The sequence below is a fragment of the Salmo salar genome, chromosome ssa20 (genome assembly GCF_905237065.1).
Source record: "Salmo salar chromosome ssa20, Ssal_v3.1, whole genome shotgun sequence".
In the NCBI taxonomy this organism is placed as follows: domain Eukaryota; kingdom Metazoa; phylum Chordata; class Actinopteri; order Salmoniformes; family Salmonidae; genus Salmo; species Salmo salar.
Window position 1 is genome coordinate 51,674,788 of NC_059461.1, and position 17,522 is coordinate 51,692,309.

Consider the following 17,522-nt stretch of genomic DNA (forward strand, 5'->3'; position numbering starts at 1 on the left):
CCAAGAAATGTTGACGGGGACATTAATCATAAGTGTTTGTTATTCTATCTTTTCAAATAGGCACCAACTGCAAGACAATATAAAGTAGTTTCAAGACTATGACAATGAACGTTGAAGAAGGGCACAACACTGTTATCAGGCCCATGGTCAACACACTAATGCTTTTACGGCAACACATAAACCATACAGTTGACCCCCCCCTCTTCGGTTTCCTGAACTTATATTTGTTCAAAGTAATGTTACAGCAGACACAACACAATAGAAACAATGATATAATTTATTTCCCAGTGAAATTGTCGAACAAAAACAAGTAGTATTGTGCTTCACTCTCCGGTTGACAGAACACATTTGGGATTTTTGGAGCTGTTACAAGGCATCTGGAGCTCATTGAAAGAGAAATGTAAACATGTTGAATCCATTGTTAGATAACCTTGTCCCAACCAGAACACATACCTACTATAGATCACGAGGAGGAGAAAGAAACCGTTTGATGGCAAACATCCTTTATTTCACATTGCATCACATCTATGCCACTGAACTTACTATAGTCTTTCTTACGGTTGTCACAATGTACCCATGGTCCATCTTTTTTGATTATTTTCGTCTATATCAAACACATTTCAATCACAGTTTACCATATGAGGTACATAATATGAGGTGTCATCCCCAAAACGAATAAAACAGCTAAAACATTACACATAATAAAACCTCTCCCATTTTCTATGCACCATAAACTGACCCACTTCCCCATAGTCTTGGGTTTTCTCATGGCGGATCAGGATGGCTGTTCATTTCTTAACACTGAGTATGGTCATCTGAAGACACTCCTCTTTGAGGGCCACCAGCTCTGTCTTGTAGGTGCTGGCCTTGACCTCGCTGTACAGGCCCAGCTGCTTTTTGGTGGACAGTGGTGTCTCCAAGGTGAAAGATCCAGCTGCCAGAGTGTCAGCGGGCGAGTTCCGCTTGAAGACGCCAAGCAGGGTGGTGAGCGCGTGACCGACGTCATGTCGTGCGCCCTCGTTAACAAAACAGTAGAGGATGGGGTCAGCCACACAGTTCAGGCTGGTGAGCGCCAGCGCCACATGGTAGGCTGCAAACAGGTCCTCCTCTGCGCCACAGTCGCAAGGCTTCTGGAGGAACAGGATGCTGCGACACAGCAGGAGCACGTGGTATGGCCCAAAGCACAGCAATACGATCAGGATTAGGCTCAGCGCCAGGCGCTTGATTTTCGCCTTCTCGTGACACTCCGTGGACACATTGCCACGCACCGCCCGCAGAATGCCCCGGTACGCACCCAGCATGATCAGCCAGGGCACCAGGAAACCCAGAAAGGTCCGGTAAAGGTTCATGCCCGCCACCCAGTCTTGCATGGGGTACTTCTCGAAGCAGAAGGTGTGGTTGAAACGGTCCTGGAAGAGCTCGTCGTGGAAGAGTGGCGCAGAGTTGGCCACTATCTCGATGGTCCACACCACGGAACTGACCAGCACGGCAGTTTTCACCCGCCGGACCTTGGCGAACTTGAGCGGGTAGGCCACGGCCAGGTATCGGTCGATGGAAATGCAGCAGAGGAAGGCGATGCTGACGTAGATGTTGGTGTAGAAGATGAAGCCGAAGAGCTTGCAGGAATTCTGGCCATGAATCCAGTCGTCGTGCTGGAGGAAGTAGTCGATCCATAGGGGCAGGGTGCCGATGTAGAGAAGGTCAGCCAAGGAGAGGTTGATCAAGTAGATGCCCAGCTCGTTTTTCTGCTTCACCTGCAAGTAAGCTGCCCACAGAGCCATGCAGTTGGTTGGCAGGCCCAGGACGATGACAATGATGTACAGCGTAGGCTGGAAGTACTGGTCGATCTTCGAGTCCACATTGCAGAAGGAAATGTTGCACATTGTCCTCATATTCTGTAGGTGCATTGTTTATTCTGTGACTAAGTGTTTAAAGGGCCAGGACAATCCGACATGTTGTTGTTAATGAGAAGGAAAGAGGGAAAACGACATTCCATACAGTGACGTTTCTGTTTTGTTTTTGAGTAATTCCTTATATCCAGGCCTGAAAGCACACTTTCTCTCCAGATGGGCTTCACATGTCAAACAGACGTTTCCCATTTCACGGCTGGTCCCACACCTTTTTCAAATGAGGAAGAAGATGAGAGAAAAAAAAGTGGTGAAATAAAACCCCTCTTATGAACAACGAGCCAGGCCTCTGCTCCGGCACAAGGACATCATAAATCTTGGAGAGATTATTGTCCGAGGTCTGTCGCTAGCTGTGGGGAGGGAGGTGGAGAGGTTGATGGGGTGTAGGGGGATGAGAGCTCTTCTGCTGGATGAGAGCTCTTCAAAGGCCAAACAACACACCCTTCCTCCAAGACTGTCACTGACGATCCATGCCACGTACACAGCAGCAGCAGGCGATCTGTTAACTCAGGCCTCCTCGGCACTGCCCATCTAAAACAGAAGAAAGGAGCGTGTGTGAGATAGTGTGTATTGCCAATTTCAATTGATTTCAGTTTTCCAACCCAGTTAGTTGTTCACATACAGTTGATGTTTATGCACTTGGATTGAATGGTTAGATCCATTCATTTCTCAAGTTACTCTATATCAGCTTTCTGTACCTATTGTTTCTGGTATGTACTCTAACCTTGAACTTCCAATACTCCTCACCTCTGCTTGTTTTCATGTTGAAGCCATTATTATTTATTCTTAGATCATTCCGGTCTGAGTGTATGCTTTACACAAGAGTATAAATACATATTTGATACGAAAGTGTTTACTTTTCTATTGAAAACACAGCAATCACCGTAACCACATTCCAAGGTCCTCCTTCTTGAACAGAAATACAGATGGACACAAGGGACAGCCCTGTCTAATCCACCTGTCATGATTGGTCCAATTAGTCACAATTCTGCTGGAAACTACACCAATCACTAGTAGTATAATATTCAGTGGTTTTGAACAGTAATTACGACCATGAAAGATACCATGCTAGTCTTTGTTGTGAAAGGAAGGATGGGCCACTCCTATGGTGACCTTGTCAAATGCAGTTCAATGGGAACGGTCCTTCTGATATTCAGCAGAATAACTGGGTCACAAAACACGTAGTCAGCAAGCCATAATCAAAAGTGGTTAGCGTTATGGCCTGTTAGTATCCACAATAGGAGAGATAAAATGACACAGTCATGGTGGCGAGGGACCAATAATGTAAATCATTCTCATCAGTTCGCAAGTACGCCCGTGTGTACGTGTGTGCGTGTGTGTGTTTGTATGGGTACTGGCAAGTCGAGATGCACCCCGAGGATCGTTGAAAAACGTATTATGTGACAAAGTGAGAGCTTTTTGAATTCCAGGTCATGAGGTTTGTGTTGACAAATGCTCCAAGCAGCTTCCAGCATCTCATGGACCTGGCTTTGGCTGATTTAGGGTGGACAACATGTTTGGTGTACTTAGATGACATCATAGTGTTTGGTCGTACATTCCAAGAGCATGTGAAGCGTTTAGACAAGGTTTTCAGCAGATTGGAGCAGGTAGGACTTAAGGTGAAGCCATCTAAGTGCCACATGTTCAGATCGCAGGTGAGCTACCTGGGACACATCATCTTGGGCTGTGGGAGTGTCCACTGACCCCATGAAAACAGAGACAGTCAGGTCATGGCCTAGCCCCAAGTCACTGACAGAGGCAAGAAGCTTTTTAGACCTGGCGTCATACTACAAGAGTTTCATACCAGATTTTGCAGCTATGGCGGAGCCTTTGTACAGATTAACAGATAAGGGGAAAAGTCCAAGCTTACCACATCCCCCATACTGGGTTTCCCGGGACCCAAATCTAGATTTCATCATGGATACCGACGCATGTGACACAGGCATAGGGGCAGTCCTCTCCCAGAAATACAAGGGTAGAGAGAGAGAGTAGTAGCATATGCCAGTCGGGCACTGTCAAAACAGGAGATGAAGTATTCAAATACGAAGAAGGAGCTTCTTGCTGTGGTAGTGTTTCCAACACGTTTTGCTGGAGAGGAAATTTCTACTGAGAACTGATCACAGCTCACTGAGGTTGGCTAGGGACAGTTGGCTAGATGGTTGGTTAGAGAAACTGGATCAGTTTGACTATGATATTATCCACAGGCCAGGGAGACTGCACAGTAATGCTGATGGTGTGTCAGGCCGACACACACAGACAGATAGTGTGGACACAGCTGTCTCACAGGAGGCCACTGTCAATCTGAGAGCCATCGTAAACAAGCCTCAGGATGTCACTTTGAGCCTGTAGTTGGAGCTCAAACAAGCCAGGCAGTACCCAAAAATGCAGCTTTCCTTTTGGAAGCACAGGATAGAGACCCAGTGGTCTCCCAGCTAAAGACATGGAAAAAAGAGGGTAGAGCAGAGCTCCCTGTGGCGTTGCAATCGGAGCCAAAGTTCAGGCCTTTCAAAGTGTGGGGGGTGTTACAGGTGAAGAATAAGGTGTTATGCCTTAAGAGTCAAAACTATGAGACAGATGACACCATCTGGAGAGGGGTTGTACCAGATGAGCTCGTATATGAGATACTTACAGTTGAAGTCGGAAGTTTACATACACTTAGGTTGGAGTCATTAAAACTTGTTTTTCAACCACTCCAACAAATTTCTTGTTAATTAACAAACTATAGTTTTGGCAAGTTGGTTAGGACATCTACTTTGTACTTGACAAGTAATTATTCCAACAATTGTTTACAGATTATTTCACTTATAATTCACTGTATCACAATTCGAGTGGGTCAGAAGTTGACTGTGCCTTTAAACAGCTGGTAAAATTCCAGAACATTTTGTCATGGTTTTAGAAGCTTCTGATAGGTTAATTGACATCATTTGAGTCAATTGGAGGTGTACCTGTGGATGTATTTCAAGGCCTACCTTCAAACTCAGTGCCTCTTTGCTTGACATCATGGGAAAATCAAAAGAAATCAGCCAAGACCTCAGAAAACAAATTGTAGACCTCCACAAGTCTGGTTCATCCTTGGGAGTAATTGCCTAATGCCTGAAGGTACCGCGTTCATCTGCACAAACAATAGTACGCAAGTATAAACACCATGGGACCATGCAGCCTTCATACCGCTCAGGAAGGAGACGCGTTCTGTCTCCTAGAGATAAATGCACTTTGGTGCGAAAAGTGCAAATCAATCCCAGAACAACAGCAAAGGACCTTGTGAAGATGCTGGATGAAACAGGTACAAAAGTATCTATATCCACAGTAAAACGAGTCCTATATCCAAAAAGATTGTACTTTTTGGAGAAATGTCCTCTGGTCCGATGAAACAAAAATAGAAATGTTTGACCATAATGACCATTGTTATGTTTGGAGGAAAAAGGTGGAGGCTTGCAAGCTGAAGAACACCATCTCAACCGTGAAGCATGGGGGTGGCAGCATCATGTTGTGGGGGTGCTTTGCTGCAGGAGGGACTGGTGCACTTCACAAAATAGATGGCATCATGAAGCATGAAAATTATGTGGATATATTGAAGCAACATCTCAAGACATCAGTCAGGAAGTTAAAGCTTGGTCGCAAATAGGTCTTCCAAATGGACAATGACCCCAAGCATACTTCCAAAGTAGGACAACAAAGTAGGACAACAAAGTCAAGGTATTGGAGTGGCCATCACAAAGCCCTGACCTCAATCCCATAGACAATTTGTGTGCAGAACTGAAAAAGTGTGTGCGAGCAAGGAGGCCTACAAACCTGACTCAGTTACACCAGCACTGTCAGGAGGAATGGGCCAAAATTCACCAAACTCATTGTGGGAAGCTTGTGGAAGGCTACTGTCACGTCCTGACCAGCAGATGGAGCTGTTGTTGTAGTTTTGGGGTCAGGACGTGGCAGTCTTGTGTTCTGTGTTGGTCTTGTGACTCCTGATCAGGAACAGCTGGGGATCGTTGTTCCTGATTGGGAGTCATATATGGAGGAGTATGTTTGTCACTTGGTTTTGTGGGTAGTTGATTTTGCACTGCTGTATGTAAGTACTTAGCCTGTAAAACTGTCGGTCTGTCGTTCTCTTTTGTTTATTGTTTTTCCCGTGTTCACGTTTATTTAATAAATTATCATGATGAACACGCAACCTGCTGCACCTTGGTCCATTTCCACAGAAGACAGCCGTTACAGAACTACCCACCACCAAAGGACCAAGCAGCAGAAGAGGAGGAAGCCACAGGAGAAGGAAATGGAAGAATGGACCTGGCAGGACGAAAGAAAATTCTGGGCGGACAAGTTAAGGGAGCTAAGGGAACCCGAGAGGCAGCCCCAAGATTTTTTTGGGGGGGCACACGGGTAGTTTGGCCAGGCCAGGGAAGAGCCGTAAGCCAGCTACCCGTGACTACAGGGAGGTGCGTGACGAGGTGGAGGGCGTCATGTTACGCTGAGGTGCGCACCATCTCGCCTATACGGACGCACAGCCCAGTGCGCCCAGTACCAGCGCCCCGCAGGTGCCAGGGCAAGGGGAGCATCGAGCCGGAAGGGGTGATGCCAACCCTGCACTCAAGACCGCCAGTGCGCCCTTTCGGTCCGGTGTTTCCCGCTAGACACACTAGCATGGAGGTGCGTGTCTCCAGGCTGGTACGTCCAATACCTGCCCCACGCATCAGGAGTCAACAGTCGTCGGAGCTGCCCGCCAGTCAACAGTCGTCGGAGCTGCCCGCCAGTCAACAGTCGCCGGAGTGGCCGGACTGCGCTGAACTGCCGGAGTGGTCGGACTGCGCTGAACTGCCGGAGTGGCCGGACTGCGCTGAACTGCCGGAGTGGCCGGACTGCGCTGAACTGCCGGAGTGGCCGGACTGCCCTGAACTGCCGGAGTGGCCGGACTGCCCTGAACTGCCGGAGTGGCCGGACTGCCCTGAACTGCCGGAGTGGCCGGACTGCCCTGAACTGCCGGAGTGGCCGGACTGCCCTGAACTGCCGGAGTGGCCGGACTGCCCTGTTCTGCCGGAGTGGCCGGACTGCCCTGTTCTGCCGGAGTGGCCGGACTGCCCTGTTCTGCCGGAGTGACCGGACTGCCCTGTTCTGCCAGAGTGGCCGGACTGCCCTGTTCTGCCAGAGTGGCCGGACTGCCCTGTTCTGCCAGAGTGGCCGGACTGCCCTGTTCTGCCGGAGTGGCCAGGTTCGCCGGAGGGCCGGACTGCCCTGTTCTGCCGGAGTGGCCGGACTGCCCTGTTCTGCCGGAGTGGCCGGACTGCCCTGTTCTGCCGGAGTGGCCGGACTGCCCTGTTCTGCCAGAGGTGCCCGGCCTGTCAGGATCAGCCCGAGGGGTCCTCCTGCCCTTCGGTCCAGCCCGAGTGGTCCTCCTGCCCTCCGGTCCAGCCCGAGTGGTCCTCCAGCCCTCCGGTCCAGCCCGAGTGGCCCGCATGCCTTCCGGCCCAGCCCGAGTGGCCCGCATGCCTTCCGGCCCAGCCCGAGTGGCCCGCATGCCTTCCGGCCCAGCCCGAGTGGCCCGCATGCCTTCCGGCCCAGCCCGAGTGGCCCGCATGCCTTCCGGCCCAGCCCGAGGGGCCCGCATGCCTTCCGGCCCAGCCCGAGGGGCCCTCCTGCCCCCCGGCCCAGCCCGAGGGGCCCTCCTGCCCCCCGGCCCAGCCCGAGGGGCCCTCCTGCCCCCCGGCCCAGCCCGAGGGGCCCTCCTGCCCCCGGCCCAGCCCGAGGGCCCCGGCCCAGCCCGAGGGGCCCTCCTGTCCTCCGGCCCGGCTCGAGGGGTCCGTCTGCCTGGCGCAGCTATCGGCTCCACCGAAGTGGGCGACGCCGAGGGTGGAGCAGGGTCCACGTCCTGCACCGGAGCCACCTCCAGGATAGGTGGGTTGGGGAGGGAGGGTGTAGCACAGTGCCGTCGTTGACGGCAGCCACCCTCCCTTCCCTCCCTTATTGTTTAGGGGTTATTGTTTATGGGTTTTGTTGGGGATTTTGTTTGTTGGTGTTTTTTTCGTTGTTAGGTGCATTCCGGGGTCTGCACCTTGAGGGGGGGGTACTGTCACGTCCTGACCAGCAGATGGAGCTGTTGTTGTAGTTTTGGGGTCAGGACGTGGCAGTCTTGTGTTCTGTGTTGGTCTTGTGACTCCTGATCAGGAACAGCTGGGGATCGTTGTTCCTGATTGGGAGTCATATATGTAGGAGTATGTTTGTCACTTGGTTTTGTGGGTAGTTGATTTTGCACTGCTGTATGTAAGTACTTAGCCTGTAAAACTGTCGGTCTGTCGTTCTCTTTTGTTTATTGTTTTTCCCGTGTTCACGTTTATTTAATAAATTATCATGATGAACACGCAACCTGCTGCACCTTGGTCCATTTCCACAGAAGACAGCCGTTACAGCTACCCAAAATGTTTGACCCAAGTTAAACAATGTAAAGGCAATGCTACCAAATACTAATTGAGTGTATGTAAACTTCTGACCCATTGGGAATGTGATGAAAGAAATAAAAGCTGAAATAAATCACTCTCACTATTATTCTGACATTTCACATTTTTTAAATAAAGTGGTGAGCCTATCTGACCTAAAACAGGGATTTTTTTCCTTGGATTAAATGTTAGGAATTGTGAAAAACTAATTTTAAATGTATTTGGCAAAGGTGTATGTAAACTTCTGACTTCAACTGTCGCTTTATCCACAATGATAGAACAGGAGACCATTTAGGAGTTGAAAAACTCACCAGTAAATTTAGAGCAAGATTGGCCAGGCTGGTAGAGAGCCATAAAGCAGTGGTGTAAGGGCTGAGTGGCGTGCGCTGCATGCAAGTTACAGGGTCCAGTCCCCAGAGCACCCATGACAAGTTCTGTCACAGGCCGCCCTTTTGAGAGGATAGCTGTAGACTTAATGGGTCCATTTACAGAGATGGAATGAGGTAACAAACACATTATGGTTGTGTCAGATTACTTTACTATGTGGTCAGAGGCATATGCCGTACCCAATCCGGAAGCAGTAACAGTGGCCAAGAAACTGGTAGAGGAATTTTGTGTTGAAGCTAGGCGTTCCTCTCTCTATTCATAGCAACTACGGGAGAAATATTTAATCTTTTCTGAGAGATGTGTAATCTTTTACAAATGAACAAAACACGAACCACTCCACCCACAATCAGATGGTTTAGTGGAAAGAATGAACAGAACTCTGATCCACATGCTGGCACTTTTTGTTGATGACAATCAAAGAAATTGGGATGAGTTACTCCCAAATGTGATGATGTCATACAGGTGTAGTGTTCAATCTTCCACGGGGTTTACACCATACAGGGCGCTGTTTGGTACTGAAATGACTTTACCAGTTGATGTGGTTATGGGAACACAACAAAATGAAGGGAAACAGTATGTTTTTCAGTATGTGAAAAAGGTGTATGGGTATTTAAACACTAAGGGAAGCTGTAAAAAGAAATCACCTAAAAGCCACAGGTAAACAAAAGCAATACTTTGATCTGAATATGACACCCAGAGGTACGAGGAAAATGAATATGTTTGACTTAGAGACTACCAGAGGAAAAAGGGGTTGTCACCCAAACTGATAAAGAAATTCAAGGATCCTTTCAAAATGGCAAAGAAACTGTCAGATGTGCTGTATGAAGTAGTACAGTGTAATGAACCTTATCATGCCGTGGTACACTACAACAGGCTCAAACCTTACTTTGGGGTTGTTTCAGAACATGAGGTCCCTGGCACGGGACAAGAAACTGAGTTGAGCATTGACTCATTTGTGCCTAGTCAGTCGTACTACCCCTCAAGGAAACAGGATGCTCCGAGGAAAAAGCAACCAATGTTGCCTAGGTTACCCTTCAGGAGAAGGGTGGTGGACATTGTGAGACTGTGGGCTCCAAAGGATATAAATGCCTCAGTGGAACGGGAACTGGACACTGTCAGGACTGAAAGCTCAGTCAAAGACACAGAGACTCATATCACACAAACGGACGTGAACACCGAGCTGCCCTGTGCACCTGCAAGAGAAAGTGTCTCCTTTGAGAAGATCACATGGGTCATGTGGTTAGACCCCAAATAACTATTAGGAGGCCTGTTTTGAGTTTTCACACGATCAAAGCATTCTGAATGTGTTTGGTTACTGTATACTTCTCAGAGGGTATTTTCTGTGTGTTTGTCCAGGTTATTAAATAGGGTATGTTCAGTTTAAGAAGGGGGTAACGTAATGTTTTACATAATTGAAAGTCTCTCAGCCTATCACACAATGTTCAGGGATGATAACTGCTGAGGGCCTAAAAAGGTGACACTTTTTTGTTGTTGCATTGAAACGTGCAAAAAATCCCTGCTAGGGGGAAATGCAGGTTTTAACTAATTCAACAACAAAGAATATGATCTACATGATTAGTCTCTGTGTGTAAAATAAAAAGTGGTTAATGTGAACCTGACTCACAGCTAAAAAAAAAATGTAAAGAAAGCAATCCAATGGTATTTGTTGCCTAGATTTTACTGCATGTAACGCCCTGGCCATAGAGAGGGGTTTTTTGTTCTTTATTTTGGTTAGGCCAGGGTGTTACATTGGGTGGGCGTTCTATGTTCCTTTTTCTATGTTTTGGTATTTCTTTGTTTTGGGCCATGTGTGTGGCTCCCAATCAGGCACAGCTGAAGCTCGTTGCTGCTGATTGGGAGTCACACATAAGGAGCATGTTTTGCCTTTGGGTTTTGTGGGTAATTGTTTCTGTTTAGAGTATTTTCCTAACAGGACTGTTTGCTGTCATTTTTGTTGATTTTGTAGTGTTCTCTTGCTTTTTTGAATTAAAATTCTAATGATGAACACATCCTCTGCTGCACCTTGGTTCCCTCTTACAGACAGCCGATACAGAATTACCCACCAACAACGGACCAAGCAGCAGAGGAAGGAGCAGCACAAGGAGGGGCACCAGGAGAAAAGCTATCTGGAGTCATGGACTTGGGAGGAAATCCTGGACGGGAAAGGACCATGGACTCAAGCTGGGGATTATCGCCGCCCGCAGTGGGAGATCGAGGCGGCGAGAGCTAAGAGGCGCTGGTATGAGGAGAGGGAGCGCAACGGACACGGGAGGCAGCCCCACAATTTTTTTTGGGGGGGGCACACGGGGAGAATGGCGGAGTCAGGTGGTAGACCTAAGCCAACTCCCCGTGCTTACCGGAAGCAGCGTGGTACTGGTAAGACACCGTGTTATGCTGTGGGGCGCACGGGGGCACCAATGCACGTTCAAAGCCCGGTGCGCTACATAGCAGCCCCCCGCAAGTGCCATGCGAGTGCAGGCATCGAGCCAGGGCGGATGGTGCCAGCTCAGCGCGTCTGGTCTCCAGTGCGCCTCCTCGGTCCAGGTTATCCTGCGCCGGCGTTGCGCACTGTGTCTCCAGAGCGCTGGGAGGGTCCAGTTCGCCCAATGCCTGCTCTCCGCCCGTGCCGGGCCAAAGTGGGCATTCAGCCTGGAGTGTGGGTAAAAAGAGTGTCCGTACCAGAACTCCAGTGCTCCCCCACAGCCCGGTTTATCCTGTGCCACCTCCCAGGACCAGGCCTCCAGTGGGTCTCCCCATCCTGGTCCATCCTGTGCCACCTCCCAGGACCAGGCCTCCAGTGGGTCTCCCCATCCTGGTCCATCCTGTGCCACCTCCCAGGACCAGGCCTCCAGTGGGTCTCCCCATCCTGGTCCATCCTGTGCCACCTCCCAGGACTAGGCCTCCAGTGGGTCTGCCCATCCTGGTCCGTCCTGTGCCACCTCCCAGGACTAGGCCTCCAGTGGGTCTCACCTGTCCAGAGCTTCCCGCCAGTCAACAGTCGTCAGAGCTGCCCGCCAGTCAACAGTCGTCAAAAGCTGCCCGCCGGTCAACAGTCGTCAAAAGCTGCCCGCCAGTCAACAGTCGCCAGAACTGCCGGAGTGGCCAGACTGCGCTGAACTGCCGGAGTGGCCAGACTGCGCTGAACTGCCGGAGTGGCCAGACTGCCCTGAACTGCCAGAGTGGCCAGGGACGCCCGCCAGCCCGGTGAGTCCTGTGCCTACGCCTAGGGCCAGGCCTCTGTCCTGTCTCCCCAGCCTGGTGAGTCCTGTGCCTGTGCCCAGGGCCAGGCCTCTGTCCTGTCTCCCCAGCCTGGTGAGTCCTGTGCTTGTGCCCAGGGCCAGGCATCCATCATGTCTCCCCAGCCTGGTGAATCCTGGGTCAGTGCCGTCGGAGCCGCCAGGGACGCCCGCCAGCCGGGCGCAGCCAGAGTCGCCCGCCAGCCGGGCGCAACCATCGCCGCCCGCCAGCCGGGCGCAACCATCGCCGGGCGCAACCATCGCCGCCCGCCAGCCGGGCGCAACCATCGCCGCCCGCCAGCCGGGCGCAACCAGGGTCGCCCGCCAGCCGGGCGCAACCATCGCCGGTCGTCAGCCGGGCGCAATCAGCGTCGCCCACCAGACCTTTGGCGCGGCCAGGTGCGCCACATAAGAGGGCGACGTCAAGGGTGGAGCAGAGGCCACGTCCCGCACCTGAGCCGCCGCCGTAAGAAGGCCAACCCGGACCCTCCCCTTCAGAGTCAGGTTTTGCGGCCGGAGTCCGCACCTTTGGGGGGGGTACTGTAACGCCCTGGCCATAGAGAGGGGTTTTTTGTTCTTTATTTTGGTTAGGCCAGGGTGTTACATTGGGTGGGCGTTCTATGTTCCTTTTTCTATGTTTTGGTATTTCTTTGTTTTGGGCCATGTGTGTGGCTCCCAATCAGGCACAGCTGAAGCTCATTGCTGCTGATTGGGAGTCACACATAAGGAGCATGTTTTTCCTTTGGGTTTTGTGGGTAATTGTTTCTGTTTAGAGTATTTTCCTAACAGGACTGTTTGCTGTCATTTTTGTTCATTTTGTAGTGTTCTCTTGCTTTTTTTAATTAAAATTCTAATGATGAACACATCCTCTGCTGCACCTTGGTTCCCTCTTACAGACAGCCGTTACACTGCAAACGACACAAGTCTTGAGAAAAAATTTGATCCAGCTAACAAGATACTTAACAATGTTAATACTTGTTCCACCACACTTTCTCCCTCACCTCAAACTTTCAAAATACCAGTAGTTTTTCGGTTACAGCTCATGAAGTACGCTTCATCACCTTCTCACCCCCGTCTCAGTGGTCAGGCTTCTCACTTAACGTTACACCTTCGTTATCGTTCAGGGAACAAGCTGCTGTAACTGGCAAGCTTCATTTCCAGAGCGCACGCTGATGCTGTAACTAGTAAATTGGTTGTCTCTTCTTTCTTCAGTCGCATGCTGCATTCTGTTGTTATGTTAAGCCAGAATTGCTCCAAACACGCATCACTCGCTCGTTTACAGCCAGTAGTGATCCAAATCCCCCCTCTCCCAAATGTTTCTCATCAGATCTACACGAATCACGTAGGTCACCTATTTTGGATTCAAAACTGCGAATTTCGCCGAAAGGTGACTAGTTTGCATCCCTGTATGTTATGCAAATGAGTTACTGTATGTGCCGATGCGGGAGGCATGCTGAGAGAGTTTTTGGGAAGACATTGTGTACACTGTCTGTCTGTTCATCCAAATAAAATACAACTTCATTATTCCATGGGAAATCAGTGTCCGAGAATGTTTATGCTAGTCAAAATGCGAGTTTCGTTGGCCTTACAGGTTCGATTCACTATGATGTTGGGGTTATTTTAGGTCTTGTTTTGAAGTTTTCACAGATTTAAAGCTTACGTTGATCTGGTTTCTTTTTAGGAAACAAATATGAACACTGACACTGAAGAATGTGGTCTGTGCCTACTGTCAATTTCAAATGCTTATCTCAAGAGTTTTTGCATGCAAGGGAGGAATCTTAAATAATGTAGTTGTGACCTCTACCTGACCCTGGGATAAACTGGACTTAACATGCTTAGTATTTGGTTGACTTTGAAGTTAATCATGCACAGGTTATTCTATTAATGTTCTTTAATGAAGCCAGTAGGTTACACACCCTGGTGATTATTATTTTACTTAGACTGTGTTGACAACTCTTCCTTCATGGCTCAGTGACCACACCGATGTTCTCATCACACCTGCGATAGTCTTTTGAAGGTTGCAGGCGTACTGACGACATTCATCAGGTTCAACGTCTGCCAACAGCTCGCTTTGGCTTATGAGCCTCCGCCTGTATGATGTAACTCATCAGAAGGGTGTTTTGTCCTCTGTCCTCCTACCTGGTCAGTCAAGCCCAGAGACCTGATTGGCTGGATGACACATGGAATTGTGCTCTGGATAAACCTGTGCCATATTGGACGTTACGCTAGCCAGTGGTTTGTGAGGGCTGGACATTGTTGGCCACACAGCCTATAGGTTCCAGTGGGAGCAGCAGGGAGAACTAGGGGAGCCTGTGCTAACCTGGAACACATCATGCAAAAAAGCGTGGTGTTTGATCAGCTGCCATCTAGGATTATCGAAGCCCCGCCACACGAAGCCCGCCACATTGGCTGTCGCACCCAGCACCCCCGCACAACGCATTTGCCCTTCACTCCCATAAATGTGCGTAGCTCACACTTTTTGCTCACTCTTACAAATGTCATTTCCGTTCAACTGATTTTAGTCTGTAGCTCGTTTGTTTACTTTTGTGTCACCGGTGTCCATTGTCAAGGGGGTACATGTTGGATGTCTTTCCCTGGGTATATTCAGCTATAGTTTATGTGAGAGTGTGTTCTCACACCATAATACAGTGTGTAACTGAAACTAATTGAAAACATTCATGCGGATCCTTGATGAATGATGGATCCCAATTTAACTAAGTCTAATTACACAATGTCATTGTGAGCCCCACCACGATCTTGGTGTCACCTTTGTGTAGAAGTTAACATGATGTCCTAACTCATGCAGAGTGTTGTTGGTCTGTGCCATTGTACACTGGTAATTGGGACACATGTAGGACACCCTGTTTAATGAATGAATAATAGTCTAGACGTTTCCATAGAACCACAGGTCTCACACTGTGTTTAAGTACTCTAACAAAGAGTTCAAACGTTACAGGAACTTCCCAGTGAGCATTTCTGAATGTAGAGTGGTTTAACCATGAACAAAAGCTGATGGACCTAACATAGGGAGAAAGCTCTCACTCAGACACAAGATTACAATGTGTTCTGGAGCATCAGAAACTAGTTGGCGGTTAGCCAAACACTCATGCTGACAGTGAAACACTGGAGTAAAACTACTATTCCTCAGTGGCAAAGTGGCATTTTTTTTGGGGGGGGGATGTTTTGCATGTTATTTTGGTAATAATACGTGTCACATTTCAGTTTGCAAACAATGTATTTAGTTAATAAAGCCGCATACAAACATGGTCTCTTTTTTGTTTTCTTGAATAAGGCAGCTCCAAAATGCAGGTGTTTCAGCCTAGCTCAGTGCTTTCTGTGGTGGTGGGACAGCCAGCGGAAATACAGAGCGTAGGTTTGGTAATATTCTAGTTGCGCCGTGATTGGCTCAGTGTTCTGTCACTCATGGGGACACTACGTCACCGCAAAATCTACGGGGAGAGCTCGAAAATTCAAGCCCTTTGGGTGCTGCCATAGAGTTACATTACTTGTGCCCATCCAAGAAGGCATTAGTTGTGCCCATCCAAGAATTATATCTACAGTATATCAATCTTAGCTAGCAAGCTAGCAGTCATCATCATGAATCAAGTTGACAATCTACTGGCAAATCCTTTTCAATCCTTGTCATATGAAGAGAAATTAGATATAAAACGTCTCGGTGCTCATCGGCCATTGTACATAAACATTACACAACTAGTCAGAAATCGCAAATTCAACAATGAGTGGTTTGGAAGGAAGCAGTGGCTAACTGCTAGCATCTTAAAGTAATCATTGCTTCCCCTGCCTGCTATTCAGTGGAGAGGGTGTTTGGTCCAAGTCTGAGTTTAAGTATTTAAAACATTTGTCTGAAAGGGTCTCAAAAGGTTCAAAAGTCAAAACTCATGTCGACATTCACTATTATTGAAGGAGAATGCGGCTCCATACTTATTGAAGCAAGTCAGCCATAAGCTCCACTCTTGGGACAGCTTAATGTAGACCCAATTGATGTAAAACCTAAAAGTTTGTGGTCGCTGTTTGTAACCGTTATAATGCATTTCATGTATTGTTTAGAGTTGTGTAGTGGCTTTGCTGGCATGCATCTTTCAAAAATTGGTTGTTTGCCCCACCAAGTCCGACATGCTAAAATCACCACTGCTACTCCTAATAATTGTATGCATAAACACAACAACACAAGTACATCCAGGTCAAAGGGACCTAAACATAGTCTTCTTAATCTTAACCCATTAGACTCTATACTGTACCATCATGAACTAGTGAAAATGATATGTAGCCAAAGGAAAAACACTAGGATACATCTATTGAGATTAGCATCTATTTGGTTAGCTTTGTTTAACTAATCCTAATGCCAATGAAAACAGAGATTGCACAGTATTGAACTCACTAAACACATTGGCCTTTCTTTGTTTCTTTGGTTAATTTAGGTTAGTGGAGCATTTAGCTTCAGGTTAGTCAGGATTCACACAGCGGAAGAACAGCGGCCTCCAAACACCTGTGAGTTATTTATTTTAAACATATCAGATAACTGTGATTTATTGTTCACAGTTACTGTATATCTATTTAACCAACCTTCAAACGTTTCATAATGGTGACTTGCGATCTTTAGATTCAACAACAATCACCATTTTACCGCACATGAATAGGTGCGTTTGTTCAATTGAATTAGCAGGGTCCCCTTGCCAATGGTCAAACAGCACGTATACTTAAAACTGCCTAACACTGTTAAGCCTGAGAACCAGTTACCATAATATCATAATTTGATCTATTTCAGCCCGGGACAAATTGTCAGTGTTGCTTGGATTGGGATGGGAAGCACATGATGATGTGAGCCTCATCCAGACAGTTCTATCTCCCATGGTGATGGCTGTCCAAGTCGCACAGCAACCACTCAAACTAGTAAAACTATTATTTTTCTGACAGACAGAAGAGTAACCCTTTTGGTGAACCCTATGGTGAACGGACGATTGAGAAGCTAGCGCCACAATAGACAGTTCATAATCGATTTATTTAGCTTATGACTTGCTTGTGATGAACTTCTGTACTGTCTAAAGAATAATTGCTTTGACGCAAGTGACATGGTGAATACACTCCAGGTAATATATGATTCTATGATCAGTTTTTTCCTAGTCCATTCCTTACCTCAACAGTAGATTGACCTCACTCCAGATAAGTGCTATACCGTCACCATAATGACCCAACATCACTTAATATTAGTAATGGTAAGGATGGTTGTTCCCTTCCTGTAACATAGCCAGTTGGACAAGTGACATCACAAGTTGGACAGTGTCACAGGCATTCGCAAGTCTGTGTTTTGGACAGGCGTCCCAGTGGACGGCCCAGTTGGTCCCAGTTTAATAATGAGTCTAAACACATAGGCTTCCCGATGGCCTCGGCGAGGACCCTTCTCTGTCAACTCCCTTAGGTCTGGTGGGAAAGACCCTGAGTTATTGAATCAGTTTCATAACAATAAACACAGTGGGGGTGGTGAGCACGAACCTGGCATCCTTTTAATCAGCCACCAGCAATGCCCGGGAGAGAGAGAGGCGCTTATG

The 17,522-nt window shown here is 48.2% G+C and overlaps 1 protein-coding gene across 2 annotated transcripts in view; it reads right to left on the reverse strand.

Annotated features, from left to right (window-relative positions):
- Positions 1-263: 263 nt before the first annotated feature.
- LOC106580749 (G-protein coupled receptor 4) overlaps positions 264-17,522 on the reverse strand; it is a 51,445-nt gene continuing 34,186 nt past the window's right edge. For both annotated transcript variants that reach the window (XM_014162115.2, XM_014162117.2), the window contains exon 2: positions 264-2,438. In XM_014162115.2, coding sequence (XP_014017590.1) covers positions 789-1,907 — 1,119 coding nt within the window. In that variant the 5' untranslated portion in view covers positions 1,908-2,438 and the 3' untranslated portion in view covers positions 264-788. The remainder of the gene's footprint in view (positions 2,439-17,522) is intronic.